Source organism: Pipra filicauda, unplaced genomic scaffold, assembly GCF_003945595.2.
Source record: "Pipra filicauda isolate LSUMZ 115617 unplaced genomic scaffold, ASM394559v2 scaffold205_size1947385_pilon, whole genome shotgun sequence".
In the NCBI taxonomy this organism is placed as follows: Eukaryota; Metazoa; Chordata; class Aves; order Passeriformes; family Pipridae; genus Pipra; species Pipra filicauda.
In genome coordinates, this window is record NW_024104316.1 from 1693719 (window position 1) to 1721210 (window position 27492).

Consider the following 27492-nt stretch of genomic DNA (forward strand, 5'->3'; position numbering starts at 1 on the left):
CATGCCAGTGATTCAGTCAGAACAGTCTTGTTCCCTCTCACCAGCAGCCTCGGCAGTTACCATAGCACCAAATTCTTCCAGACTTCTCCTGCACCTCAGCCCTGCCCAGGCAACACTGGTTGCTTTTGAAAATCTGACTGAATCAGCCACACTTGCCACGAGCCACAACGTCAGCTCTGCCTCTTTTATCCATGCCCTGGCTCTCCTTGGTCACAGCAGAAGGATGAAGGGCCTTGGTGGCAACCCCTCGTGTCTCCACACACAGCCAGCAGGATTGCCAGGATTTTTCCCTCTAGGTCATCCAGCACTGTGACCATGGTTAAGATTAAGCTCAAAAAGACAAAGCTTTTGGTTCCTTTCCCCAGCTCCCAGGTTCTTCAGCAGTAAACACCAACATGTAGCTGCTCCAGCACAGTGACACCTAAACAGGACAGTATTCATTTCAGGCTCCTAAGACAACTTGTGTGGTGGATTCTGCAGAGCAGATGTTTTCAAGGTTGCATTTTAAATCTGTGTATTAAAAAAAACAAAAACATATTTTTCGCTTCTGTCAATAAAAGACTTTCCCTGGAAAAGAGATGGGAAGCCAAAATGATGACTGTACTTCTAAATTAAATTTTAACCCTTAAAGGTAGAAAAGATCTCAAATGCACTGACTCAGGAAGAATTATATATTGTCACTGGGCAGAAATTATCTGAAAAATAGTGAAAAAGTTATTTCACAGGAGTGACAATATTTGACTGACCTAAATTGAATCAGAGATCTGTTAAAGCATTCTGTTCTAAGCATTACAGAGTCACACGAGTAGAGGAGCCACTGATGGCCGAGTTCAGTTTGTCCCAGAAGGGGAATCCACCCATGTGAGAAGCAATTCTTTGAGTCAAAAGACATTTCTCCAGAACAAACATGACACCCAGAGAGCCTGCCAAAAACTCAACGTAAGAAACGTTTTTTTGCCTAGTCTAAAGCTACTCTGTGTGAGCAACCCACAAAAATCCTTGTGAACCCAGCAGAAAAACTTCAGAACAGACCTGCCCTTTGACAGCAAGTACCTCATGTTGAAATTCCAGCATTTGCATCTGTTTGGCTTTTCCAGGGCAGGAATGAAGAACTCATTGGGTAGAACAAAGGGGAACACAGAAACAGAACTCATGTATACCTGTATTATATATTATTCAGTTTTAAGGATTCCAGGAGCAAAGAACATCCCCCTGGAAAGCACCCAGCACTTGGGAGGCACTGCTGGGTGCAAAATAGAGGCAGGGCAGGAAGAAGAAAGCAGTAAGTCCATGGTCCTCACTGAACCAGGGCAGTATACTTTCAACAAAAGGAACCATTTCTTTACCCAGAAACCTACAAGAATTTCTCTAATAAACTTACAGAGAGTGCTCATCTCAAATGCTAATCCTGACAATCAGCAGGGCAGATTTATTAAGGCTCTGCCAGGAAAAGAACAATAGTATGGTCCCCTTGTACTTTTGCTTAACCTGTTGAAAGGTACCAAGTCAGAACAGTAAAACAATCCTTGCCATTCTTCTTTCAAGTGGCTGTGAGGTTTACCTACATGGCACAGAAAATTCACCCCATCTGAAAGGTAGGGAAGCAAAGGGGAAAAAAAATACAGTGGTTTAACATGGTTGGGCAATGGCCACAAGCCCAGAAATCTTCTTTCCTGAGCCAGCACCAACCTGGCACAGCACAGCTGGAAGGAGAGATTGGAAGGGATGCCCACATGCACCAAGGCCCAGACTGGAAGAGTTAAACTAGAGATGTTAAATGATTTGTTTTGGAGGCCATGACTTCCAGTAAAGCAGTCGTTCCCTGCTCAGTTGTGAACTCACATTAACGGTGGAAATTCCTGGGATTGGCATTTTATTACGTGGCTCAGCCAAGGCAATCCAGCTGAGCCAGGAGTTAAACAAGGGCTGTCCCACTCTTCCAGAGGTTTGTGATTCAAAGGCTTCCTGTATCCTGCAATTTTTTCTAATAACCACACCTATCTGGGAGGAATCCTGCCCTCCCAGCTATCGTGCACCCCGCTCTTTCAACACGCACAGTTAAGACAAACAAACTAAATTATTAAGTTAGAAGCATTTTGGAGGCTTGCACAGTCTCTCATGCAAAGCTCTGAACTATCATTCCCGTCTGAGGTGGGCCCTGACTTCATGCCAGGTTTAAAGAGTGGTGAGAAATGATAACCCCTATCACTTCACCACTGGAAACCACATTGTCCAAGTTCTGGGGGGGGAAGGGGAACGTTCTTATGAGGCAGTGAAAAAACAAGTTACATCTGTTTAAAAAAATTACCCATGGCACATAAAATGCTGGATTCCAACTGTCTCTGATTCCTCAGTCTAACAATAAATATTTTGGAACCACTTCATAATGGAATATAATCTCTGGAGTGGAAAGGGTTCTGGTTTTATTCGTGGATATTGTGCTGTTCCGTGATGGTGCTTCAGAAATAGCACTGATGGGCTCCAGAAAGAGTCCCAATTCCCCAAGCAGAGGTCAGTAAAGACAAACAATGCAAGGCTGAAAAGAAGTAGATAAAAGGCAAGAAAATAAAATTTGTAAGAGCTCATTAAAAACAGCTACAAGTATCCTGAGGCACGAGGAGCTCACTGCACATCAGCCCTTAGGAAGGCAGAGAAGCTGAAGATTGTGGAAGAGGAGGTGAGTGAGCAGGGCAAAAGTGGGAGGCAGCAACCTGGTAATATAACACATCTTTTCAGGGTGTTTATGAGTAAATAGTGACAAAACTACAGAGGAAGAATGAAAAGATATTTTTGATAGACCGAGGTATCAAATTCCCAGCTCCCTTCCAATTTTAGGATCACGTTCAAGTGGCATCTGCCAGCTATAGGAAGGGCCAAATCTGTCCCTTGTTTCAGGAAGGGAAAAGGCTGCTGCTGAAGACTGAAAATGTGTGTAGGAACACTGACAGACAGAAAATACAGAGCAGAGATGAAGGCTTGACCTGAGCACGATTTAAGAAAGAAAAGGCATAATTTAAGTCCCACCAGGCTAAAATCACACTAGAATCCAGAACAACCCATTTCTCCATCTGCTACCCCAACCATCATGACATCCAACAGGACCTCAAACCCTGCCATACACCGTGGTCAAAACCAACTGTAGCTGAAGCAAAGGTGTCCCACCAACTTAATTTTCCATCTTCAGTTTTTTCACTCTTGACAGCTGACCTGCTCTCTAAGTCAGCTGATATCCAGCAAAGTTCACAGAAACCATGCCAGTGCCCAGTGGTGCCTTCAGTCTGGGAACAGCACAAAGCAATACTGACACTCATTCTCTGATTATTTATTCTGGTTACACCCAACTGAATAAGTAGGATTTTTGTTCAGGTTGTCCTGCTGATTAACCAACCTCACTCCCAAATGCACTGCTCAGTCACTGAAAATACATCAGGGAAGTTAAACAAGTTTCCATGACTGAATGGACTGAAGATTGTTTGACTGCCAGTCTAGGCAACAGGACATTTTTCCTGCCATAAACAAAGCCTAGAAAACAGGAAAGAAAGACACTGAAGTTACCACAAATATCTAACAGAAAGGCATCCAAAAGAAGGCAAGTCATAAAAAGACAACAAGTTTCATTCTGGAGACTAATCTTACAGGACAGTCCATTGTAACAGTCAGCTTTAAACAGCAGCTGTTTTCTCTACTTAAAAACAAGGGGAACAATATAAATGCAATACAGAAATCAGAAGGAAACATTCCACCAACAGGTAGCTGCTTCTCTTATTGTCCCATCTTTACAGGCTAATTTGCTCTGTTTAAACCCGGATTATAACAATTCTTATGAAAGGAGGATTTATCTGCTAGTAATTAATGAAATTACAGAAAGAAATACCTGCAATATTTACATAATAACTTCTTTTTTTTTTTAAATTATGTGGGAAACGTGTTACAGGAAAAGAAACACACAAAGTTTTGGCAGATGTACTGATGAAATGAGAAGAGTTTCCCTTTAAGCAGTGACTGAGAGTCAGAGCTTGGGTGAGTGCTGGGAAAGCAACACACACTGAACTCACAGATCTTCACACACTGACATCTCCACAACAAGGAACAAAGGCCTGATGTGGAGCAGAGCATCAACACAAAGAACTTGCAAACAAGCAGGAAGATTGTAGTGTGGAAACAGAGATCCAGCCTGATCCCACAGGTACCATGTAAACCCCATTCCTAGAAAAGCAGTTCAGAAAATTAATCTGGCAGCAGAGTTGATGTAACACAATTAACACCACTCGGCTTCAGAGCTGAAGAAAATGAGTCAAAGGTTCACAGTGGATGATAAATTCTTTAGCAGTCCATCATCCCTGAGCTTCACAAGTGAAGAAAAGAAGTTTCCCCTCTATAAAAGTTATCCAGCTTATACAATTTAATTATTAAACAGATAATTCCTCAGATCTATAAGCCTAGAACACATAAATAATTAGTTCCCATTATTCTATGATTTATTAACTGCAGACATATTTTGAAGAACTGAAGCAGAATAATGTTTTACACATATTCTAAAGATGTTGATTTTGCTAGAGTTTACTTTTGTCATATTCCTACCTTTTCTGTAACAGATATTCAGAAATAGCAGAGGGAAGGGGGAGGAAAAAATAACCAAGCAAAAATAACCCCTTCCTGAAATTTTTCTTCTTTACTGTGCAAAATTTTACAAGTAGCTGAACTAAAAAAAAAACAGCCAACGAAAAAAAAGAAGTTATCACAGCCTGAAATCTAGGAAATCACAGACTTCAGTCATACAAGTGAAAAAGTCACACATTGCCATCACTACTTGCATTCCATTTCCTTACTTCACATATTATTTTAATGACAAAATTATATTCTACCATTACAATGGTCCATGATACTGCCATAAAATAAAAATTTCCACTTCATTGATTAAAAAAAGAGGAATGAAAGAACTTATCAACTGCAGATCAGATGTTCCAATCTCACAACTGCTTTACACTGAAAAGCTGCTCTCTTTTCCAAGAGTTTAGCAGAACAACACCAAAAAAAAAATAACAACTTGTATGAGATGTCATCAACTGATGTGAAAATGAGTGTCTCTCTACACCTGAGAGCACCAAGGTGCAGTCAGTTGGTAGCTGAGCAGGCAGGACTTGCTTGGGCAAGACCTGCTTGCAAACAGGAACGAGGCAGGAACTGTTTATGGAATCTACTTGGGGGATTTATTTACGTGTTGGGTTGTTTAAATGAAGGTCTGTGGAACAGCATGAATTCAAACAAGCAGACACACCTGCAAACAGAAGAACAACCCCCTCTCTGTGCTGGTTTTGGATTCTTGGAAACCAGGATGGAAAAAAAAAATAAAAAGGGGGAGGAAATCAATTATTTACAGGCTTATCAGCAACAAATAAGGGATCACAGAGCACGTGCAGACACTAGAAATCCTGAGTTCCCATAGAATATCCCTTCACATATCCTGAGAGGCACAACACTCCAAGGTGTCCACAGCACAACCAGCCAATGCCATCAGAGCAATCCAGGGACAGCCCTCTGTCAGCATCTGGAAACCATTAGAGCACACGAGCAAAAGGCTTTTTTCACAGAGCAATCACACTCACCATATGCTGAGGAGAAATGGAAAGTTGGCAAGGAGAAATGTAAGCAGGGAAGAGGGGCAGATGACTTGTTACTAATGTACAGACTGAGAACCAACCAGCACATCTGACCTTTATTTTTCTTTTTCAGTCAGAGAGAAAATAAGCTATTTTTAAGTCTGGGTTATGGTGCACTTGTGTAGGAAAGCTAAAGGAAGATTTTAAATAAACTATGGTATGGACTAGGCTAGATCAGCTATTCAGTCATCCTCCTCAAAGAACTACTTCCCCTCTCTCCCAGAAAACTGCCCGTGACCTACACCAGTGCTGACCAACATCTCTGCACAGCCTGCACAGCTCAAAGCAACTGTGGAACTGTGTTGGAAGATGGATACCAACACTCCCTATGGCCCATTTTTTTTCCCACCCTCCAGCTCCTGCCCTTCTCGGGTCTCCTCTTCCCCACTTAACACCCAGAAATCACTTTATCAAGGACTGATCCAGCAGAAAGACTGCTAACACGATCAAGCTCGTTACACAGTCACCAGTGCTGGCACACAAAGAACCACCATGGCCAGAAGAAAAGCCTGACTGGCTCTTCCAACCTTCCTGGGATGGCCCAGAGTCCTCATGAAAGCCCTGGGCTGCCCTGGCACAGAGGGCTGGCCCACCCAGCACCTCCTCTGCCCACAGACCACACGTGCTGTGTTTGCACAGAGCCACCATGGGCAGGCAGTGGTTGTGTCACCACCAGAGAGGTCAGGCTGCAGGATGCCAGCATGCCCCAAACCAAACCATTCCCAGAAAAGGCAGCTGTGGACAGCAAAGGCAATCCACAGGCTGGGCTGTCTGTCCCAGGAGCAGCTCAGGAATGGAGAGGAGGCTGCAGGACAGGTGACTTTTGCTAGAATCCAGAACTCGTGCACCATGAGGGTTGGCCTCCAGGCTGTCCTCCCCAGTCACATTCCATCACAACCCAGCACGTGGCTGGGGAGGTAAAACCAGTCCAGAGACTGAGCTGGCAGTCAGGAACACGCAGTGTCACCCACAGACAGCTCACCTTGCCCCAGCACAAAGAGGACAACAAAGATGACTCGTCCTTCTGAGTCACAACAGCCTGCAAGTTGTGGGTTGGCTGCCCTGCCCTCATGAGTCTCTCTCCCTGTTCCTGTTTACCAAGGAGAGATTGTCTAATGGGGAAACAGAGGCCGTGAGATGTGCTGACAAATCACCAGCAAACAGAAACATGTATTGGAGAGAGAGAGGACAAGAGCTCAGCGCTTCAAATACAGCTAAGGTTGAACTGTGAGCACCACGGTGATAAAAGCCTGAGTTATTTGTGGTAGCTCAGGAACAGAAGAGTCACAGACATTTCTGCCAATCTGTTCATCCAAGGAATGCTGGAAGCAAGCCATCCACAGAATCATGGAGAGGTATGGACTGGAAGGGACCTTGGGATCTTCCTTCTTCATCCTTCTGCCCGAAGCATAAATAACTCTGAAACTTCTATCAGGTAGTTTGAGGGCTCCCCCAGGCAAATCTGAAGACAGAGATGCCAAAGCCTCTCCAGGCATCCTGTTCTGGTGCACAACCATTTTCATGAGGAAAATTCTTTATGTCCAGCTGGCATTTCCCTTGCCTCAACTTGTGACCCATTGCCTCTTGTCCTTTTGTTCCAGCTGACAACACTCAGGAGACAAGCACACAATGGCTCAGGAATTAAGTACCCAGCAAGCCTTAAGACAAAACTGCTCTACAACACTTTGAATGGAACAAAATGAGGGTTGCTGCAATCCAACCCTTCCCTCTCCCAGCTCAGCCCATCCCTTTATTGACTTGCCTTCAATTAATGTCAGGGAGCAGAACCCTAAAAAATAGTCCCCAGTTTAAAGAGAAAAAAAAAAGGCAATTTCTGACAGTGACGTCAATAGATTAAATCACCATTAATTATTTTGATGTGGCCAGCTTTAAACTAGTTATCTCCTTTAACCAGCTCACCACAGGACAGGGTAGCAGCCTGTCAGCATGAGGGAAGGAGCAGAAACATATGACAAATGCAAAGGCAGAATCCCACAGTCTTGACGTGTATCATCCTAAAGTGCTGTGGAACCACTCCCTGTGTGTTCAGCACAGACAAGGAGGTGAGGGGAGGGCTGGAACTAGAGATTGCAAACTAAATTCTCCGCTGCTCTTCAAGGATAAGAACCATCTTCCCCCTCCCCCCAGAAAAAGGTAGCAGAAGTAACAGATCAATCTACTGACAGATCTGATTTGTTCTGTGTTACCCAGAAACCTTGTCAAGGCAATTTTTCAGGGGTAGCCTCCCCTCTCCCAGAAAAAACCCAAACCAAACCAAAAAACCCACATACAAAAATCAAACCCAGTAAATAACCATGACCTCTTATCAATCAAGACTAAACCCATCAGGATAGGGAATGACCACCATTCAGTGAAAAGTAAGTTTCAGTCATCTTTCTTCCTCTCAAAGGATCCTGCTTCTATCTCAGTGCATGAGCAGTGGAAGGTCCAAAGCTAAGAAAAACTGACCCAACTTCAGTTTCTTACATGCACCAAATGGACTTCTGGATGCTGTACTTGCTCTGAAATATCCACCAGTAAAGGATTTTACTGATGCTGAGGCAGAAAAGTCCAGTGATGGCAAAGAGAGTTTTCGAAAGTCGTTTTGTTTGCTCCTTTAGCAAAAGCACCATTATGGGGCAGGTCCACTAAAGGGCAGGAGAGACAGAGAATGCAAGAGAGGGAGCTTTTCTGCCAGCAGTGGCAGTCAGAAGCAACCTGTGTCTGTAGTGCTCCCTCCCTCCCTCTCTCTCCCCCTGTGCTGGCACTGGGGTTTGCAAACTGAGCACAGGAGCACCCAGCCTGGAAAATGGGGGGAGGCAAGGGTGTGTGTTTTCACTGCTAGGATACCATGTGGTGGGAGGAAACAAAGGGAAGAACCACAGCATACTGGATTTAAATCCCCTTAGTCCTGTGAAAAACAAGGGAGAAGATAAAAATGTGGTCCTGACACCTCAGTGGCCTCCAAAGCTCAGGTTTCGCTACCACGGTGACACCAGCAACCCAAAACTGGCACTGCCTGATGCCAATCCAAGAACCCTCTTGGCACAGCGTGTCACAGACAGGCAGCATCTCCTGCCAGGCCCATTTCTTACCCTGCAATTTTAGTTGCTGCTGTTTATTAGCAAGTGTCAGCACCTGAGCAGAGTGCAGAGCCCTGAACTAACAACTGTGGGCAGAAAGACGACTGCTTTGAGCAAGATCAGCCAGAATTCCTCAAGGAACACTTCCTGAAATTCAGTGCACTGAAGTCTTTTTTAAGTAAGTCTTTGTTTTGAAACCAAATCACTCGCATTTTAAACCTAAATGTGAAATGCCATCACCAACTCCAGCAAGAGAAACACAGGGAATAACATCACATGATCTTCATCTCACTACCCCACACAGCAGAAATCAAACAACCATCTCCAGAGCAGAGGCTTTACACTTGAAATAACCCTTCTGGAAATGAGCTCAGATTCCTCTCCCTTTGCTAAAGGGCTTCCAGTGGAGTTTCAAGGGACGTGCTTTGCCACTTACACAGCTTGAAAACCTCTTTTCATTCCCTCAATCCCTTCTTTAGATGTCTGGACTTTTACTCCTTTAAACTGAAGTCACCATGGTGGAATAAACACGAGAGAGCTTCCTAGGAAGAGATCTCTGCCTCAGTTCACTGGTACAACACACAGAGCCTCTGGCAGGTACAATTCAAACTGCTGAAGCTGAGACACAAAAGCACCTTCTCAAGTGACAGCCAGGCAGCATCTACAATGGAAATTCACAACTACAAATCCCCAGCACCTCCATGGGCAAGGTAAAAGTTGGATTTGTCTCTACCAGCAAAACAAAAACAAGGCACAGGAATGGCTGAGGCATCAGAGAAGCTCTCAAAGCCTCCCCACTGCCCTGACTTTGGATCTGAGCTGTCAGCAGCTCCTGTTCAGATTGCTGTGTGAACACAACATGGCTCTGTGTCTTTGGAAGTATTCTGGAAAGTCACTGTAATTACAGAGTACAATAAAAACAACAATGGACCACTAATATAGAAAACTCTGATCTTGGGAGACAAGCAGAAAATTCCACTATCTCCCTTCAAGATTGGTCTAGACTGCAGTAAGGATTAAGTGCTGTTCAGTGACCTTTTGTGATGTGATTTCTTTGGAAAATTGTCTTGAAGTTCACCGCAAATGATTTCGATTTTAGCAGTTACATAAACTAATCAAGGGCTGGGTTTCAAACACAGACAAGCAGTTAAACGCCAAGTCAGTGGAGTGAAGGAATAAAGATGGTCTTTTCCCTGCATTTGTAAGGAATTCAGCCCAGCATCCACCTCTGCAGATAACCTAGTAATTATCACAGGCCTAAATGCAGCACAACTCGAGATCCTTTACAAGTAGGACACTTCTCAGTTCAACAATGACAGCAAAAAAATGCAACAGGAACAAGTCATCACTTTAATTTGGTTTTAAGTAGGAACACTTGCTGCCCTTCCCCACAACCCTTAAACTGGCCAGAGTTCAAATGTCATACTTGAAGGACTGGATTAATTAATTACAATCCCTCCTCCTGTGTGGCTTTTCCTTCCAGATAGTTACACCTGCCATATTCCTCCTTTAGCAATGAACAGTGTCAGGGACATCCACGCACAGAACAGGATGACACCTTTATAATGAGTAAAAATTACACCTACACTTGCAGCACAAACCCAGACCTTGCTAGAAATGCCCCCTTTCCTGCTTTCCCCAGTGCCCCAGTACTGCCATGACCACTCTTTACTGTGACAGCACCTCTCTAACAGCCCAAAATTTGGGCTCTAACAGCCCAAAATTAAGTTCAAGGCTCCTCCTTTCCGTTTCACTCCACTTCTGAGGCATCACAATTCCAAAAATCTGAGTGACCAGACCTTGCCAGCAAGAGGGAAAACTATTTCAATTCGAACTGCACTGGAGACCCAGAGCCCATCTCAAACAGCTCAGGAGGGAGCTGTTCAAGTGCCTCTGCCTCCAGTGCATTCCACCACACGCACATCTATTGACCAGGAGAACAAAACCTGCCCGGGCTGTACCTGCCTGGCTCCCCCAGCAGCCACAGGACCTCGAACCCTTCCGGAAAAGGAGGTCAGAGTCCAGCAGAGCTGCCAGACACACACCCCCAGCCACTGAGCTGGAACGAGGCACTTACCCATCTCTACCTTTACTGACGATCTTCACTTCAAAGTAATAAATGCCACAGGCTGCAGGGATGGGGTGTGTGGCCCTGACCGAGGCAGCATCTTTGTGATTTTTACCGTGACCTAAGAAAGAACAGAAATGTAAGTACTGAGGGGATTTGGCCTCTCACACACCCTGATCTAAAGCCCTGCTGCCTGAGCCCGGCAGGGACCTGCTTCTACACGGAGCCAGCCATTTAAAGCACACTTTTCAGAGAACCAGCACATACAGCCCTGCACTGCCACCAGGGACAACCCCTGCACGACCAGCTCTGTAGTTTTCCCTTTGCTTTCACTGTGGAGTTTCTGAGAAAGACTGTCAGTGCTACCTCTCCCCCTCCCCACAGACGTAATTTGAAGACCAACGTACACAAACAGAACACAAAAATGATTACACAAGAGGGGAATGACATCAGTGTTTACTAACCAGGGAGGAAAAGGAATAATCGGTTCTCCACTGGGTGGGTAGGGAGGACAGCTCCAACAGCGAGCAAGCAAAACATCACACTCCAAGCCTGTGAGCGGCTATTCGGTGTAAGCCCGAGCAGCCAAAGCCCCAGTTACGCGGCGTGTCGAGGCCATCCGGCCCCTTGGCCGGGTTTTAAGCCGGATGACAGAGTAAACAGGCGGTCTGGCTACACCCGGGCCCGGGAGGGCGACACTGCACAGCGTTATATAAGGCCCCACACTCCGCCGGGGAGAGCCCCGGGCCCCATCGCCTCCGCCCCCGAGCCCGGGCAGCCCCGCCGGGCCCCCGGGCCGAGCTCGGTCCCACCCGGCTCCCGCCGGTCACCGCCCGCGGGGCCCCTTCCCCGGGGCCGCCGGATCCGCCGCCGGCCCGGCCCGCGCCCGGCGGGCCCCGCGGAGCGGCCGCCCCGCTCCGGGCCGAACCCGGCGCCGCCGCCCCAGCCCGGCACCTTTGTAGTGGACGCGCAGGTTGCCCTGCGAGAGGCCGATGTAGTTGTACTTGTCCTTGGGGCTCCAGGAGCGCGGCAGCGGCGTCTCGTCCTGGTTGACGGCGGGGTAGAGGCGGCGGAGGCGCCGGCTCAGCTCCTGCTCCTCGGGCGGCCCCGGCGGCGCCGCGTCCCCGCCGTGCGGGCTCCCCGCGCCCGCCTCCGCCATCTTGGACCCGCTTTGTGTCAGCGGGCGGGGAGCGGGGCCCGGCCGCGGCTGGCGGCCAATGGGCTGCGAGCGTGCCCACAATGGGGCCGCGCCGCCCGACGGGAAGTGGAGTCCGCACCGCGCACCCCCGCCCGCTGGTGGCGCTTGCCCAGACTACAACTCCCGAGAGGCCGCGCGTTCGAAGCCCCGTCCCGCCCCCCGGCGCGCTGCACGCTGGGAGCTGTGTCCCCGTCTCGCTCCGGTCCCGTCAGCGCCGCCGAGCGCGGGACTCCCATTCCCAGCGTGCTCCGCGACACGGCGAAGCTCAAGGGCCGCCCCGCGCTTGCAGGCGCCCGCCGGCCGCCTCCGCGCACGGGCCGGGTTCGGCCGCCGCGCGGCGCCCGCGCGTCAGGCGCTGCGTGGGCAGCTATGAGGGCGCGCGAGGGGGTCCTGCGGGCGGGGACGTTGCCATGGCGACGGGTAAACGGAGTGCGCGCGGCGGGAGCGGGAGGGAAGAACAAACCGGGACTAAAGAACAAACCGAGATCAGCCGGGAGGGGCTCCGGGAACTCACACCGGGAATAACCATCGGCGAAGCTCAGAGGGCAGGGATGAGGGCCCCGCCTGACTCGGTGCAGCTCCCGGAGGCTCCTCCGGCTCCCAGCTGGGTCCAACCTCAGCCCTGGACTGGATCTGTTCTCCATTGCCTGCTGCATGATTTTCCCTTCCCTGAGAGAATATGTATATATATTTCTATTTAGACTTTGTATATATGTAAATATATAAAAATCTATTTTTATATGTATTTTTCTATATATTGACACTACAGTAAAAAAATTAAAATTCCTGCTGTGAAGCCACAGGCAGCAGGAAGAAAAACCAGACCCTTGAGCTGACTTATACTACGGGTTCATTCTTAGGTCTATGACACACATAATTCCATGTCTCCATTCTTTTCCCATGTCTCTGTAGCAATAAACAGGCCCTTGTCACCATTCCAAAGTCATGACTGTCAGAGCAACTGGAGTCCTACTTAAGGGAAGAGCTGCAGCCTCTTGCTCTGACTGAAGAGAGCTCCCCAGGAAGACACTGAAGGTGATGAAAATCACACGAGAGAAAGTTCAATCCCCATTTCCATCCCTCCGAGCCTGGTACATGTGACAGGCATCATTCTTCCCCAGCTTCTGAACTGTTTTGCAAAAGGTCACAGTCCTTGGCACCCGAAATCCTTTGCTGGGTCTGACCTCATTCCAGGCATGGTTTAGGTTCTGTACAATCCTACACCGGTTTTGTTCTGTCTCCCTCCATGAGGAGCACGAGGGAGCACAGCACAGACCACCTGTATGGGACCACCGTGGCTCCCCGGGGGGCTGAGCCACAGAAACCACCACGGGTGTGTCAAACACAAGCCCCTGGTTGGCACAAAGAGCATCACCACGGCTAAAGGCCTGTCAGGAACATTCTGAACACCACAGTGCAGCAGCCTCTCAGGTCCCTGGCATAAGCAGCACTTGCATCATGCAGAATACACACGACATTTTATTCCTCAGAGCTGTACAAGTATTCAGAGGTAACATAAAAAATTATGGGTAGTCAAACTGCGTGTAACAAGGGCTGGTGAGACCCAGCAGGGAGGGGTAAAAGCCACAGCACGACCAGCCCTTGCTCAGGAGAACGTTGAGCAGTCCCTGCCCGACTGGTTCCGTGTGGAAAACCATCACAGGGAGCAGGGACATGGAACACCCCAGAGGCAGCCCCTGGGAGCAGACCGTGAGCACCCCACAGGGGTCAGGGCTGCACCTTCACGTCAGGGGATCACTTTGTTTCCACTCACAGCGACTGGAATCAGGAGCTTCCTGTACTCCAGGGGGAGGTGACGCTCTATCAGCACGTTCAGCGGCATCTTGTCCGTCACCAGCCCTTGTCTGTGGCCAAGAAGAGAAGGGCAGAGAAGAAACAGAGCTGTTAGTGCAGAGTCTTTCCACTCAGCATCAGAGTAAAGCTTTCTTGCGGTGATGATTTTGCATTTAACAGCTGAAATGCTGTGGCTGCCTGTGACAGAGAAGGCACAGATTCCTGTTCTCAGGCAGTTTGTCGTGAGGTCCTGTGCACAGCACAGATTCCAGGCTTGCCCACACAGGGAAGCAGACCCAGAGGGTTCCTGCAGCTTCCCACAGAGCTTCCCTCTGTTCATCACGGGGATAATTCATCTATATTGATCTGTACCAAAGCAGAGGCTCACTGCTTTTTAAATTCACAACCCACCTACCAGGGGATAAATTTTACCACCGTTTGAAAACACACAGAGAATGATGTAACTGAAAGAAATAGCTCAGTACCCAGCAGATTTCTTTAGTCACAGTTCAGAGGTAGTTGGCATTTGCCAACTGTGTAGGCCAGGTAGTTTTCCAGTGCACCATTTAGCTGACTGGCATGAAAAAAAAAAAAATCAGCATCTTCCAGTTTTGTGGAAAGAAAAAAGCACAGCATTTATTCACACTTTGCTTGTAAAAGGAACAGAAATACTGTTCTTATGCATGAACCAGCAGCAATTCCTGATCCCTTTAGGAGGCAGTGGAAAGGCACAAAGACATCTAGAAAAAGGTGAAATAACATGAGCACAGAATCCTCAAACCTGGCCAACCAACCCACTGTGCCTCTCAGCCTGTTCATGCCAACTTCAGCACACACCTGTCCCTTGGGAAAATAAAATCTCTGGATCAGAACAGCAACAGATCATTCTTTTTAAGCAGCAGCATCAGCTCTGCCTACAGAGGCCTGTGCTAAGCCAATGTCATCAGCTCTGCCCTGCACAACCCCTCAGGTGACTTTATCAACATTGGAAACTCTTCCAGTGCAGACCAAGAATAACCACCTGGAGTAATGAATTTCAGTGAAGAGCAATGGATTGTTTTAGGCTTCACACAGTTTTACAGAGGGCTGCCAAGCCAAGAACAAATGCCCTGTGCTTTGGACAGGACAAAGTAAATTCAGGCAGGAGCTGGGGCAGCCGAGGGAGCCCAGAGGACAGAGAGCAGGGAAGCAGCTCTGAGAACAGCTCATCCAGGTGCTGGGCAGGGAATGCCACTGTTAGGTGAGGCCAGCCCGAGCTGGAGGCTCCTTCTCCTGCTCTGGAGAGGAACCGTCAGTTTGGATCCCAAGTATCAGGTTATGCAGAAGCAGCAAGATGGGTATTTTGTTTGGAAGAGCAAGTCACCAAAACAGACAGCAGGGCATGTGAAAATGCTCACTGTCAGCTGCAAGTGCTTGTAGCAAAGAGATCACTCGGGGATGAAACGGTGCAGCCCAGCTTCACTCTCAGCATTCACTTCTCTTCTACTGTTTCCCAGCTGTAACTGCTTCACCCTCGCACAAAACCCCCTCCTCTTGCTAATTGCTCCTCAGATGACTCTTGCACTCCCAACCCCTTGCTCCCTTCCTCTTGCCCCTTCCACCACCATCATCATTGAGGGTAAAACCCCAATTCCAGGGATGCCCTCCTGGGAGAGGTGGCCACGTGGCATCGTACAGAGTCAATCACAAGAGACCACACCTACTGTGCAAATACTTACTGCTGGTGCACACCCTGACAACAACCAGGTGTTACCAAAGCACCCCCAAAACTACTGCAGGTTAATAAGAAACAACCCTTTACCTTCTCATGAGCATTTCTACATCAGCCATCTCCACTGTTTTCCTCCCTGCATGGCTGGTGTAAGCTTCCAGATCACTGCTCAGCTGCTTGAAGTATTTCTCAGAGCTGAAGGGGGAATGGGGAGGGAAATCAAATCAGGCTGTGGATTGTGTGAACACACCAGCTGCTCCCCCACTTCTGCAGGGCAAGTTGCACTGGAGCTGCTCGTTGTGCAGGTCACAGCCTGCCAGGGAAAACCGGGGGAGAAGAAACTCTCCACCTCAGGAACAAAGCTTGGCTTCTCAGCCCAGGCTCCCTGGAACTCCACAGCCAAGATAGGTGTGAAACAGCTGCACATCTGACAACCAGAACCTCTCCCAGACCTCCCACACATGCAGGAACAGGGGTTGACACCAGTCAGAGAGAAATCAGCTCTGATAGTCAGACTACTGGCTCTTATGGTGACACCATTCAAACAATCCACAGATTTTACCGATGAAGATAACATGGTTTACAGATCCAAAAAGCTTAGAAAACCCAGACTCCAGTGGAACACTGCACAGCTGGGACACCTCCACTGTGCCCAGCACAATGACCATTACCCAGAGCCATCCTGCTCATGGTGAATGATAACAAGGCTGTGACTGGTACAACCTTTTGTGACAAACCCAGATGCTCCTGCAAGGCCAGGTTGGTCACAGATACATACACAGCAGCCCAAAGCACTTAGCACATTTCTGCCCTTGTCTTCAGATCTCCCATGACTCTTCCCAGGTGGAAAGGGAGGGCTGTCAGCTTGTCAGCAGCACTTCCAACAAGCTTATTACTTCAGGTGAGAAAATAAAATAAAATAAAATAAAATAACAACAACAACAACAACAAAAAAAAAAACCAAAAAAAAAAACAAAAACAAACAAACAAACAAAAAAAAAAAAAAAAGAGTGGGAAGAACAGTTGGTTGCTACTTACCATTTTTCAACAATTTTGAATGCTTCTCTGGTCACTGGCATTTTTACAAAATAGCTAAAAACCTCCTTTATCAAACTCCTTGCTATTTGAGGCTCCCGTGGTTTCCTTTGGGACGTTCCTGATCTCCCTGGAACTTGCTTAGGCTTCAGCAGCTGCACGAGAGACCTTGGAGGGAAATTGAAAATTCACACATGAAGTGAACAAGGCCAGGGGAGATGCAGAGAACACCGGGCTGAGTTTGGACAAACCTTATGCTGAACTGGAAGGGGCAAGAACTACCTCGTGCTCTTCATCCTTTCTCCCTCCCAATTCATCAAAACCCTCATGCCCAGGCAGGACAGTTTGCAAACAGTTCATGTGGCATCATGACCTTGAGAGAAGCAATCCAGAGAGACTGCCTGTTTGTGTGACAGACTGTCAGCAAACCCCAGTTATCTCCAACACATGGCTGCAGTTCCCACTGCATCCCTGGAGTATTCCCTCTCCAGAAGTGCACGAAGTTGGAGGCATCCACAGGTCACCTCTGTATCTGTGGACAGGGGAGGCTGCTCTGCAGAATACAATTCTACACTACTGCAAACTTCAGTGGGTTTATTCTGTGGGGTTTGATTGGTTGTTTGGGTTTTTTCCCCCTTAAACAAGACTGTAACTCCAAAGGAAGTTACAACCGTTTCCCATTCTAAAAAGGAAAAATTGTAATATGAATTAAGTGAAATCCACGGATTCACTCAGTACCTGACTGGAAAACAACAGAAAAAACTTAGAACCTCAGGTTAACCCACAGAGGGAGTGCATGGATCACTTGACTCTCCAGTCCACCTGTACGTGGGCACAAGAATTTGGTCTTCTTGTTTATTGCTTTGACAAACAAAAATCTAGAGTTATGGGCTAGAAAATTCTTCCTGTTCCCTAGTTCTGATGAAGCATACAGCTTCACTGAATTTCTAGTTAAGATGGTGTCAATGTTAATTAATTTGGAGTAAAGCAGAGAACAGGTTCACTTTCTGCCTCTAAGAGAGCTTCATTTTATAGTCAGCACGTGGCAACTGCACACAGCTTTAGGCTTCTGCAGTCGATGCAAGTATGTCATTCCATGTGATCAGCATCTTGTCACCTCTAATTCCCCCTCATCTGCAAGGGCCTCTGCATCCCATAACAGACTGTGGTTCCAGAGTAGCTCACCAGTGGAAAAATTCCTAGGGAAAGCTTTTGACCTTCAGCACAAGAAAATATTACAAGAACATTCATTGGAAATACTGAAGGCATCAGATCTGCTCTGGAAGATTCACTTGATTCACCCTTTACTCAGCTGCTGCAGCAGTGGACGATCCAAAACCTCCAGGACTCCTCACTCCCTGTGGCAGCTGGCAGAGCCCAGGGCAGCTGGCAAAGCCAGGCTCTGCTCTTCCCCCTGGACACTGACACCCCCAGACACTCTCCTGCCAGGCCACTGCCTTAGACTTACTTGGGAGCAGCAGGTTTTTCATCCTGAGGAGCTGACAGCAGGGGGTTGTGGGCTGCAGCACGGACAAATGCAGGAGTCTTCATGGAAACCTCTGGGGGAAAAAAGGACTTGAGGAACTGAACTCTCTTCTCAGAGCTCCTGCAGCACCCAGTGCTGCTGCAGCAGCAGAAACCCAACCAGCTTCCCACAGGGCTGGCCCAGAGCACACTGCCTGTGCTCCAGCTGTGGCCCCACAGCACCTGAGCCAGCACAGCTGCTGGTTGCTGCAATGCCAGATTTTATAACTCCCTCCAGCCAAGGCTCATGTGATCAGCATCTCACCTCTTCTCTGCTGGGAACTGCCCATAGCAGTTTCCTCCAAGTCTAGTCTGCACTGTCTAACTTCACTCTCGAAATTCTTCACTTCTTAACAAGTGAGAGCAGGAAAGAAAACAACATTAACAGAACTGAAACACTGAGCAGCTTCCTGTCTGGAAGAGGAGTACAAGTACAAGATGATCTTGGTCCCTGAAGCACCTGATGAGCCAATAACAATCTGGCCCTAGAAAGAACAGCCAACAGCTTCCCCTGTACTCTCTGATGGACTAAACAGTTAAAAACATTATTAACCTGTTTTTCCTCAATCTAGGGAGAGATAACAAGGAAAAATTTCTCCAACTGCCTCTGCTACTGCTGCAAGTTTCTTACCTTGACTTTCAGGATGTTCACTTTCATCCTCAGCAGGCTCTTCCTCTGGATCATCCAAATCTAACATGATAGCCTGGTCCTCTAGCACATCTTGTTCATCATCTTCCTCTAATGGATTCATCCCAGATTTTTCAGATGAGGAGAGAGCATCAGAATGCCTGTCCAGACTTCCAGCTCCAACACCTTTGGCAGTTTCATGTTCTAGATTTCCAAAACAGGAAAAACACAGCACTGAAACAAGTTTGTACCAGAGACAAAATTTCAGAGCACTCATAGCAATGAAATCCAACTTGCAATTCCTGACAACCACCTACTACCTTCCCATCTGCAAGGATTAGGGTTGGTACACAAAGCCAGATAAGCTGAAGCACTGATGAATCCTCGACTTTTCCCTCTGCTACATCCAGGTGTGCAGAGGTCCCACAGAAAAAAAGCCCTTGGTAATGTGAAATCCAAGAGATTTGAGTGAAATTTTTATCTGAGCTCCTTTTAAATTAACTTCCTTTAATAAGCACTTCTAACTCAAAAGGTCATACCAAAGCCTTCACTGCAGTATGTTGACTACAGAAGACCCAGCAATGTAGGAAAAGTAACTTGGGAGATGCCAATTTGTCAACTCACTCAGAAGGTCTCCAAATTTTTTCAATCTTTGCCTGATCCTGGAACTTCCACCAGTAAATTTTAACTAAAGATGCATTCTGCAATTACCTATTTCTAAACACTACTGCCAGTGCAATTTTGGTTTCCCTTTGGGCAAAACGCAGCCTTCCAGCTTAAAATGAAAAAAACAGTTTGGCATGTTCCCAGTACTTAGCCCAGATTCCAGAATGCAAAGGAAGTGCAGTCTCTCTCCCAGCTGTGATGCCAGTCATGCAGCCTGGGAGGTCTCTGGCATCAGAGATAACCATCAGCATTAGGGGCTGTGCTCACCAGCCCCAGGAGACACGTGGGGTCCATCGCTGCCTTCTGCCAGTCCCTCTCCTGCTGAAGGAGCTGTGTCTGTTTTGTCTCTGCTGTCCTGTGCTGCAGTTATCTGCAATTCTGCTTCTTCAGCCAGCTCCTTCTCCAAGTGTTCAGAATACCCAGCACTCGCACCATGTTCTGCAGCTAAAACAGGAAATTCTATCATGCATCTTACCTACCAAAAAATCCCCCAATCAGCCACCTGCACACAGTTTAACAACCACTGATATGTATTTGTGATAAGTAAACTCAGCCATAAGCTATAAATAAGGGAAGCAGATGCAGTTGCCTTTACAGCTGAGAAATGCCCAACCTTTCCTGTGTTTGCTTTACAGCCACCTAATTAGGGAGCACGTCAGATCCAAATGAAGAAATTTTATTTACTTACAGTAAGCAGAACTCTTCCAGATCTGCCATCTCTACAGCCATTCTCACTTCTGGTGACTGTGTGAAAGACCAATTTCTTTTCCTTTAAGTCTAACAGTACTTGGAGTTTGTGCTCAGATTCTCCTCCTCATTTCCTCAGTTTTTCTGAATAACAGCTTTGTAAGAGATATATTCCATTGTAAGAAGAAGAATGCCTAGCAGTGGTTTTAACCATCCCAGACAAGCCTCTGGCAGGCAGGATGAGGAGAAATATATGGACACTTGACTTGCATGTCTTTAAAAACTTTAGCTACTGAAGTGCCAAACAGTACTCAAGTATTCCTTTTTCCTGCACACTAAATCTATAGTCCACACGTCTGTTATCATGTAGCTCAATTCCAGCACAGGTAATTACTTGGAGAAATCTGGGCACTCTCACAGCATCATCACTTGCGGAAGAGTTTGTAAATCTTAGCTGAGTCCAGAACCAGAAGCTGTCAAAGTGAATTTTTACCATCCTCTCCACTAACTGGGAGTTTTCACACTCAAAAGTACAAGTTTTTCAAGGCCCAGGAGCCCCAAGCCCAAGTGAAGGGGACAAGGAAATCTGGCCAAAGGTGGTGCGAAAATCAGTTATACCAATCTCACCAACCAGAATGACTGGGCTGCCCACACCAATGCAGGGCCTAAAGTGAAGAGAAATATTAACCAGCTTTGTGAGAAGATAAAAGCTCAACATGACACTAAGCCTCCTTGGGCAGACAGGCAGCAGTGATTCTCTCACCCTGCTGGATCACTGCTGGGATAACAGTGGAGTACCAGATGCTGTTGACAGATTCAACCATAATTTTTACTGATTTCTGCACTTTGCTGCTTGTAGCAATACCTCCTGTGACAATGAAATTCAGCAGAACACAGGAACCTGTGTCCACACCTACCCAAAGCTTTATGTACTGAACGGGTAACACCAGCCACCCCCAGCAGTGTTTCTAACGGCTTATTCTAAGGCAAAGAGAAAACCAAAAATGTGCCTGTGGAAGCAGGAAACTTCCACGACTTGCTGTCTTCCAGGAACAGGAGGTACTAAGGCCCAACCTACCAGTGACAACCTTTATTACTTAAGTGAGGGCAGCCTTCAATCCCTTGGTTTAAGGGCAGAAGATGCTGGTTAGTACTGGAGAAAGATAATGGCCAACATGGCCTAAATAAATACAGTAGAGCAGTAAAATGTACACAAAGAAAGAGTGATCAGCCAGAGGTATTCCTTGCCAAGAGGGAGCTCTACATCTTTCCCATGGGAAGGTGAGCAGTACTACAGAGCTATCAAAACATATTAATCTTAATTCCACTTGCAGTCCCAGTGAACAAAGCAAATACTGGCAAGGAAGCACATGAGCAAGTCACAGCCCACTTCTGGAAAGCTTGTCTAGAAATGCCCAGCATCTCTGATACGATTTGAATTAAATTCTCTCCAGCATCTACTGCACAATAAAGTCTTACTTTACTCTGAGAGTCACCTGAAAAACCTTGAATCAGATTATACTCCGTTCCCTTGCAACACTGAATGCACTTCTTACCCTCTCTGAAAAGCTTTTCCTGTTCCACTCCATTCACTGTATTAATCATCTCTTCTTCCGAATCACTTACTTCTAGATCTTCAATTATTTGGGACACAACTTCTCTCAAAGACATGCTGGAATAATTTAGAGTGACTGGGGATCCCAAATATTTACTTGAACTTCTGGATGACAGAGAGGAGCTCAATCTACAAACAGCTAAAACAGAGAATTAATGTGTCCCTAGTATCTTTTTAAACTTTCCTTTAGCTTTCCTCATAAGTAAAAAAAACCACCAAGCAGGGAGAGAAAGACAACCCAAAAAAACACTCTTCCTTTACTTGAAGCAGTTTAGAGAGCTCACAATGTACCTTAGGAACCAGTTGGAAAAATCCTTGCAACTGTTTTTCAGTTCACCCTGAGGAGCAACACTGAGAGCAGCCTCCTTTGGTAAAACAGAACTAGGTCACCATTAATATCTGACATTATTGCCTTACTAACTCCAGCATCTTTAAGATATGCTCACTCCCCCTCATCTTCCCCTCATTTCATCCAGTCCCCTAGTCCACATCCTCCACACTTTTCTCTGCATTATCTATCCTTTTGTCCTAAAAATGCCTGACATTGGACTCTTCAGAGCAACTAACTGCTTTCTGTTCATGCCTTCCCTTGTCCTTTCAAAACAACTTTTGCCTGGTCCAAGCAATATGAGGAAAACATGTTCCCATTTACATAGCCAGGACAAGGGATTTCCAGGGAAATGAAGGGTGAAGAGAGGTACCAGACACCAGGGAAAAACTGGCAAAGCATTGGTACAGAGTGACCAGGGAGGCTACTACCTCTGTCCAAGGGATTTTTAAAGCCCAGGAGACAAGGAAGCTGTGACAAGTAAGTGACCACACCAGAGTAAAGGTCTAGCCTTGTAACTTCCTGAGATTTTTTCCACATCTGTCTACATGTCCTACATATCATCTCTGTTAAGCTCAAGTCCTAATCCACAGTACTCACAGCCAGCCACCTCCTCTTCATGAACAGAAACCTGCTCCACTGGGTTACTCTGCTGGGAACCATCTTGCTGATCTTCTCGCTGGTTTGCAGGTGTTCCTGGAGATACAGGAGCCATTCTGTCAATGTGCTCCTGATCAAGGCCCGAGTTCTCGGAATGTCTTTGTGTCCTTCCCTCGTCTGTGCCCACACCGGATACCAGACCCTCCGGCCCTGCTGTGTCTTGAGCTGCATCAGAAATCTTGCTCCTCTGTGCTGGAGTTTTGGAATGTGACAGCTGGGGTCCAAGAGCAGAAAGTTTATTTTGGCTCCGTTCATTCAGCTGAGGCTGAACAAAGAGCTCCGTGTTGTTCAGCACGATCTCTGCATCACTTGTCATCATGGTTGTTCGGATCCCAGACGCGGACTGCAAGTCCACAAGATAGTTCTGTGCTGTTCAGAAAGTTTTAAAACAAGTTTTATGTGAAAAACTGTTCAAGGTCATAGGGACACTCTTTATTACCAGGACTTGCATCGTTCAAAATCTAAGTCATTCAACCAAATCTTACTCATCCTCAACAGATCAAACACTGAACCTGCATGACCCCACTTCAGTGCCCCCAACTTTCCCAAACTGTAGAAACCCCAGTACCCACAGATGAAGATGATGGCAAACAATTCGTGTGATTTAAATCACCCAACTGGGCAAAGCACACATTTAAGTGCACAGAGTCAACTACAGAGGCAGAGCCTCATTTTAATCTCGGTTCCCAAATCACACTCTACCTCTGTGAGCGTGTTAGTAACCTGATAGCTGCAAAACACAGGCCACGCCTGAGTAACTGCTTCTAAAAGCCACCTTAGGAGAGGCCCTTCCTCCCAAAAGAGAAATAACAACACAAAAGGAACCATTGCTCTTCAGCATGTTCTGTTCCACTCCGCCCTCGAAAGCTTCCATGTCAATGGCTTTGCGGTTCCTCGGCCTCCGGAGCAAACCCCTCTTCTCAACAGTGTCCGGGGCCATCAAGGAACCAACAGACATACGGAGGGATCTGTAGAAACAGGAGGGAAGAAATCATTTGTCAGCATCACACCCCCTCAGACTACAGGAATGATGGTACTAACAGCGAGATATATGACAAAGCCAGGAGGAATTTCCCACAAAAAAAGCCTTGAGGATTAAATGTCAGTCTTAAAACAACTGGTTTAATTTCACAGTATCAGCCAGCATCAGGATATGTATCATCAGGATATGTATCAGGAAACACTGTTTTACAGCCTCCCTGAGACACTGCAACACTACAGCTGACAAAAGGGTCAGAACTTTTAAAAATTTTAAATAACAAAAAAAAAAAAAAAGGGAGAGCAGATGTTTGAGATGACAGCAGGGTGGTAGGAGGACTTCAGAGCAAGTTTAAGAAGCTGCTTAGTGTCAATGATCACCCCAAAGTACAGCTACCAACACGCTGTGACTGTTCTGAGATGGGAGCTAAGATAGCAACATGTAAAGCACAGGAAAAGATGTTTCTCACTGTACATATTTTGCACCCTGGACACTGACCATTCTCAATTACCTCCTGTCCCTTTCTCTAGGCAGCCCAATCAAAAGGGGGGTTCAGAGGCTTCAACAAAGACAGAAAGTATGGAATTCAGCCCCAAGAAGCACCTTGTGTGGCACCAAAGGCAAGGGCTGCAGTGAGAAAGGCGAAATAACGTGCTGACTTTGCAAACGTGCTGCCCACTTGCAAAGAACACAGGCAACACAAGAAAGTTCTTTGACCTGCTAAAAAACTTCAAAAGTCCAGAAAATACTGCATAGATGCAACTGATGAGATGAGACAATTAACAGGCAAGGATAATTTTCTATTTTGTACTGAGTTATTGTTGGAAACACGAGCTACTAATACAAGACCACGCTGGGCATACAGAGCAGAGCCACAATTTCTGTGTGTGGTGCGACACCTTCAAATTCCATCAGCAGAGAGGGATGGTTTTGTTACTGCCAACACGGGTCTTTATCATGAACCCAGGTATCTGTACTGTTCTTCACAGCTCCAGGTGTGATCAAAAAAGAAAGCAGCTAGACTCAGGACAGCCAGAAGTTAAGACATTTTAAATTACTCACCGAAACAAAGTCGTGTTGTCCAGCGTTGACTGAGCTAGAAAAAGGTGGTGACACATTAGTTGAGAAATTACCCTCTACACACTGGGCTACAGGAACACCCCAATGGACCCTCCTCTTTCCAGAGCCAGTCATGCTACAGTCCTCACATAAGTGCAAACAGAATTAGAAGACAGGTTCACTTCATTACTTCTTGTCTACATTTCAGAACTGAGCATTAGAAAGCCAATAAGCAATTTCTGAAAGGATAGGAAACAGTTATTTCAAAGAAAATTTAACATGGCACATACCCTCAGATTCAATAATTTAAATTTTACCACATTCACAGCAACCAACCCAAACAAGTGCATCTGGAGCTTTAGAAGAAAGTGGAACTCATGTACACACAGGCACAGAGTCTGTAATTCAGAGCTGAGGTACTGGTATCTGTAACCTGGAGCTGAGTTCCTCCCTTGAGTTCCACTCCAGTTGCTACTCCCATAGGATACATACACTAAGAGGAGGGCTTTTATCTGCCTCTGGCAAACTGCAACTGAAATGAAAGTTGTATTTGCCAAATTTGCAAGTTTATGTTTAAAGGGAAGATTCAGTCCAGTATAAAACATTATCTTTTACAAACCTATGAGAGTTTTTCTTCCCTCAAACAAGAACTTTGTAACTTATCTGATATAACTGCAATGAAAGGTATGCAGCTGCTTGTATTTTAAAGTTTTTGGAATTGAGAGGAAGTCAGGGATTGCTTCCTTTGGAGACACTTCAAAACTCAAAAAGCACCAAGTTGCAAAAGTAGTCAAGAAGTTTATATACAGTCAGGGCAGAGCCTGGAAATTGGCTCAGAAAGGCTTATTTTAAATTTGATAGAAGGGAGGGGGTTTACCTTCTCCAATATCCCCTTTGCATGAGATGCTGCAATCAGGATTCCAAACCTACAACTGCCCAGCTGAGCAGCTCCTAATAACTGGACTGGAGGAGGTGAAAACCAGTTGGCAGCAAAGACAGCACTGAACAAGGTAATTTTTGACTGCAGCCTTACCTTGGTTCTGGAAAAGTCGTTTGTCTGCTGCTCTCTCAAATTCAGAAATGCTGACTTTCTTTCTTTTCTTATTCAAATGGAACACAGTGACAAATGTGTCTTCAGCAGCAAGGTCTGGCAGCTGCAACTCCCCCCTACCAAAACAAACCAAGCTGGAGAGGCATTTTGGAAAACCCCACCTGACAGGATGCAATTTTGATCACTGAAGCACAAGTACAGAAGTTCTGCTCCCCAGTCCCACCATAGGAGCTGCAGCCATACCTGGCATATAATAAATGTAAAAATTATATTTAAAAAACAAATCACTTACATGCTGGAAACCCTCTTAGATGGGAGTTCTGGACTAGCTTCTTCTGTGCCTTCATGGTTAGATATCCGAGGTTTCAGAGGTGAAACTTGAGGTTCTGCCAACAAACCAAAACATTTCCTTTCCACAATTCAATCCAGCAAGAACACCAAAATGCAGCAGAGTGTCACATCTACACCACAGGCTGTAAATTACATTTATCGATGGGTTAAAATAAAGACCTGGTGAAAACTCTCCGGGTTCTGCTCCTGGGAAGGCTGGCAGTGACAAAACCAACAGTGACAGATGGCAGCACGTCCTCTGTAACTCACTCCTGATCCTACAGCCAAAGGCAGCACCAGGATTATGTGCTCAGTCACCAGGATAAGAAGACCAAGTGAAGGGGATTTTGAAGAGGATTTTGAAGACTATTTCACCAATGCAAGGCCTGGCCTTTCAGACAGTTCTATCCCACGTTCAGCTGCAACTGCAGTGATTCCTCTCTTGCATTAATCAGTCATAAAACAGTCTGACTTCTGTTCCACATAACAGGGTAAGGATAACGGGCTACCAAGGAACAACCTCTGCTCTCAGCTCCACCAAAACACTGTCTTTCTGTTCTCAGTTCTCCTGAAAAAAGATACTTACGGGTCTGGATGACTCTCTTGAGCATAACCCGTGGTGTGTCATTGTCAGGGTCTGGGAACACTCTCAGTCTCCGCTGCCCCAAGGTCCTTCTGCGAGAATTACTGTCGTTCCCTGGATTTGATCCAGTCTAGACAGAAATCAGAGACAAGCAATTCAAAACCAGTATTTCCACCATTAAAAAAAAAGATCGCAGCATCAAAAGCATCCACCATCCATCTTCTAATGACAACACACGCCGGCTAACGGGAAACATTTTTCCAAATTCCCAAACAGAAATCGTGCACGTCTTCTTTTTGACAATACCGGCACTTCACGCGCGGACGGGAGGCAATTCAGCTCGGGGTGTCACCGGGGCGGGTTCCAACGCACAACCCTCCTGCGGACGAAATCCCGAGGGGCCTCAGAGCACAGCCGCGACGGGCCTGGCTGCTCGGCAAGCGCGACACTCAGGGCGGTCGGCCCATTTCCCGCACGTAAAGGCGAACAAGGGCGAGGGGCTCGCTCGTCCCTCACACCGAGCGCGACCCGGCGGGCGACGCCCGGCGAGCCCCGCTGGACAGCGGCTCTCCTGTCTTTCTTTCTTACTTTCTTTCTTTCTTTCCCTCCCTCTCCTCTTCCCCCCCGGGGCACCTGTGCCGCCGCCTGCGCCGTGTGGCGGCCGCTGCTCCTGAGGCCGGGCCGGCGCCGGGCCCGCCTGTCAGCCATGGCGGGACCGTTACGCGCCTCCCGCCTCCCGCCGTCTCTCGCGAGAGCGGGCCCGCGGCGCAGTGTGGGGCGGGTAGTTCCGCCGGCGCCGCGGTGCATTGTGGCCCGCGTAGTTCCGGGGCGGC

General features: G+C 47.0%; 2 protein-coding genes and 1 long non-coding RNA gene across 8 annotated transcripts in view; 1 reads left to right on the forward strand and 2 right to left on the reverse strand.

The window, feature by feature from the left end:
* RANBP10 (RAN binding protein 10) overlaps nt 1–12001 on the reverse strand; it is a 65195-nt gene extending 53194 nt beyond the window's left edge. Inside the window, exons 1-2 of one of the 2 annotated variants that reach the window (XM_027716196.2) lie at nt 11766–12001; nt 10821–10932 (exon numbers count right to left, since the gene is read on the reverse strand). In XM_027716196.2, coding sequence (XP_027571997.1) covers nt 10821–10932; nt 11766–11970 — 317 coding nt within the window. In that variant the 5' untranslated portion in view covers nt 11971–12001. Of the gene's footprint in view, nt 1–10820; nt 10933–11275; nt 11367–11765 lie in introns of those variants that run through there. The other variant, XM_027716197.2, reaches the window with a different exon arrangement.
* LOC120323177 lies at nt 8800–9680 on the forward strand. The gene is made up of 2 exons (XR_005563398.1): nt 8800–8921; nt 9223–9680. It is a non-coding gene; the product is annotated as an uncharacterized LOC120323177 (long non-coding RNA).
* Nucleotides 12002–13468: 1467 nt separating the features above from the next.
* On the reverse strand, nt 13469–27430 carry CENPT (centromere protein T). Of its 5 annotated transcripts, none has more exons than XM_039380837.1 (15): nt 27293–27426; nt 26663–26789; nt 26039–26132; nt 25729–25862; nt 24699–24732; nt 23483–23625; nt 22598–23026; nt 21611–21808; nt 19635–19811; nt 18705–18905; nt 18339–18422; nt 18018–18108; nt 16553–16717; nt 15605–15709; nt 13469–13874 (listed from the first exon to the last, which is right to left on the reverse strand). In XM_039380837.1, the coding sequence occupies exons 1-15, from the start codon at nt 27365–27367 to the stop codon at nt 13757–13759; spliced, it is 2175 nt and encodes a 724-aa protein (XP_039236771.1). In that variant the 5' UTR covers nt 27368–27426; the 3' UTR covers nt 13469–13756. The 5 variants fall into 5 exon arrangements, with proteins under 5 accessions (XP_039236771.1, XP_039236775.1, XP_039236773.1 ...); XM_039380841.1 differs by lacking the exon at nt 27293–27426 and adding an exon at nt 26966–27242; XM_039380838.1 differs by lacking the exon at nt 13469–13874 and adding an exon at nt 13891–14377 and having other exon boundaries at nt 27293–27430.
* Between the last annotated feature and the right edge of the window lie 62 nt (nt 27431–27492).

Excerpts from the sequence above, each read along its gene's own strand:
- CENPT (XM_039380837.1), bottom strand. The coding sequence starts at position 27,367 with ATGGCTGACAGGCGGGCCCGGCGCCGGCCCGGCCTCAGGAGCAGCGGC. Across the intron at positions 21,809-22,597 it reads TGAAGAGGAGGTGGCTGGCT|CTGTTTGTAGATTGAGCTCC; the intron begins GTGAGTACTGTG and ends TCTCTGTTTTAG. Across the intron at positions 18,423-18,704 it reads TGAACATCCTGAAAGTCAAG|AAGTGAAGAATTTCGAGAGT; the intron begins GTAAGAAACTTG and ends TCACTTGTTAAG.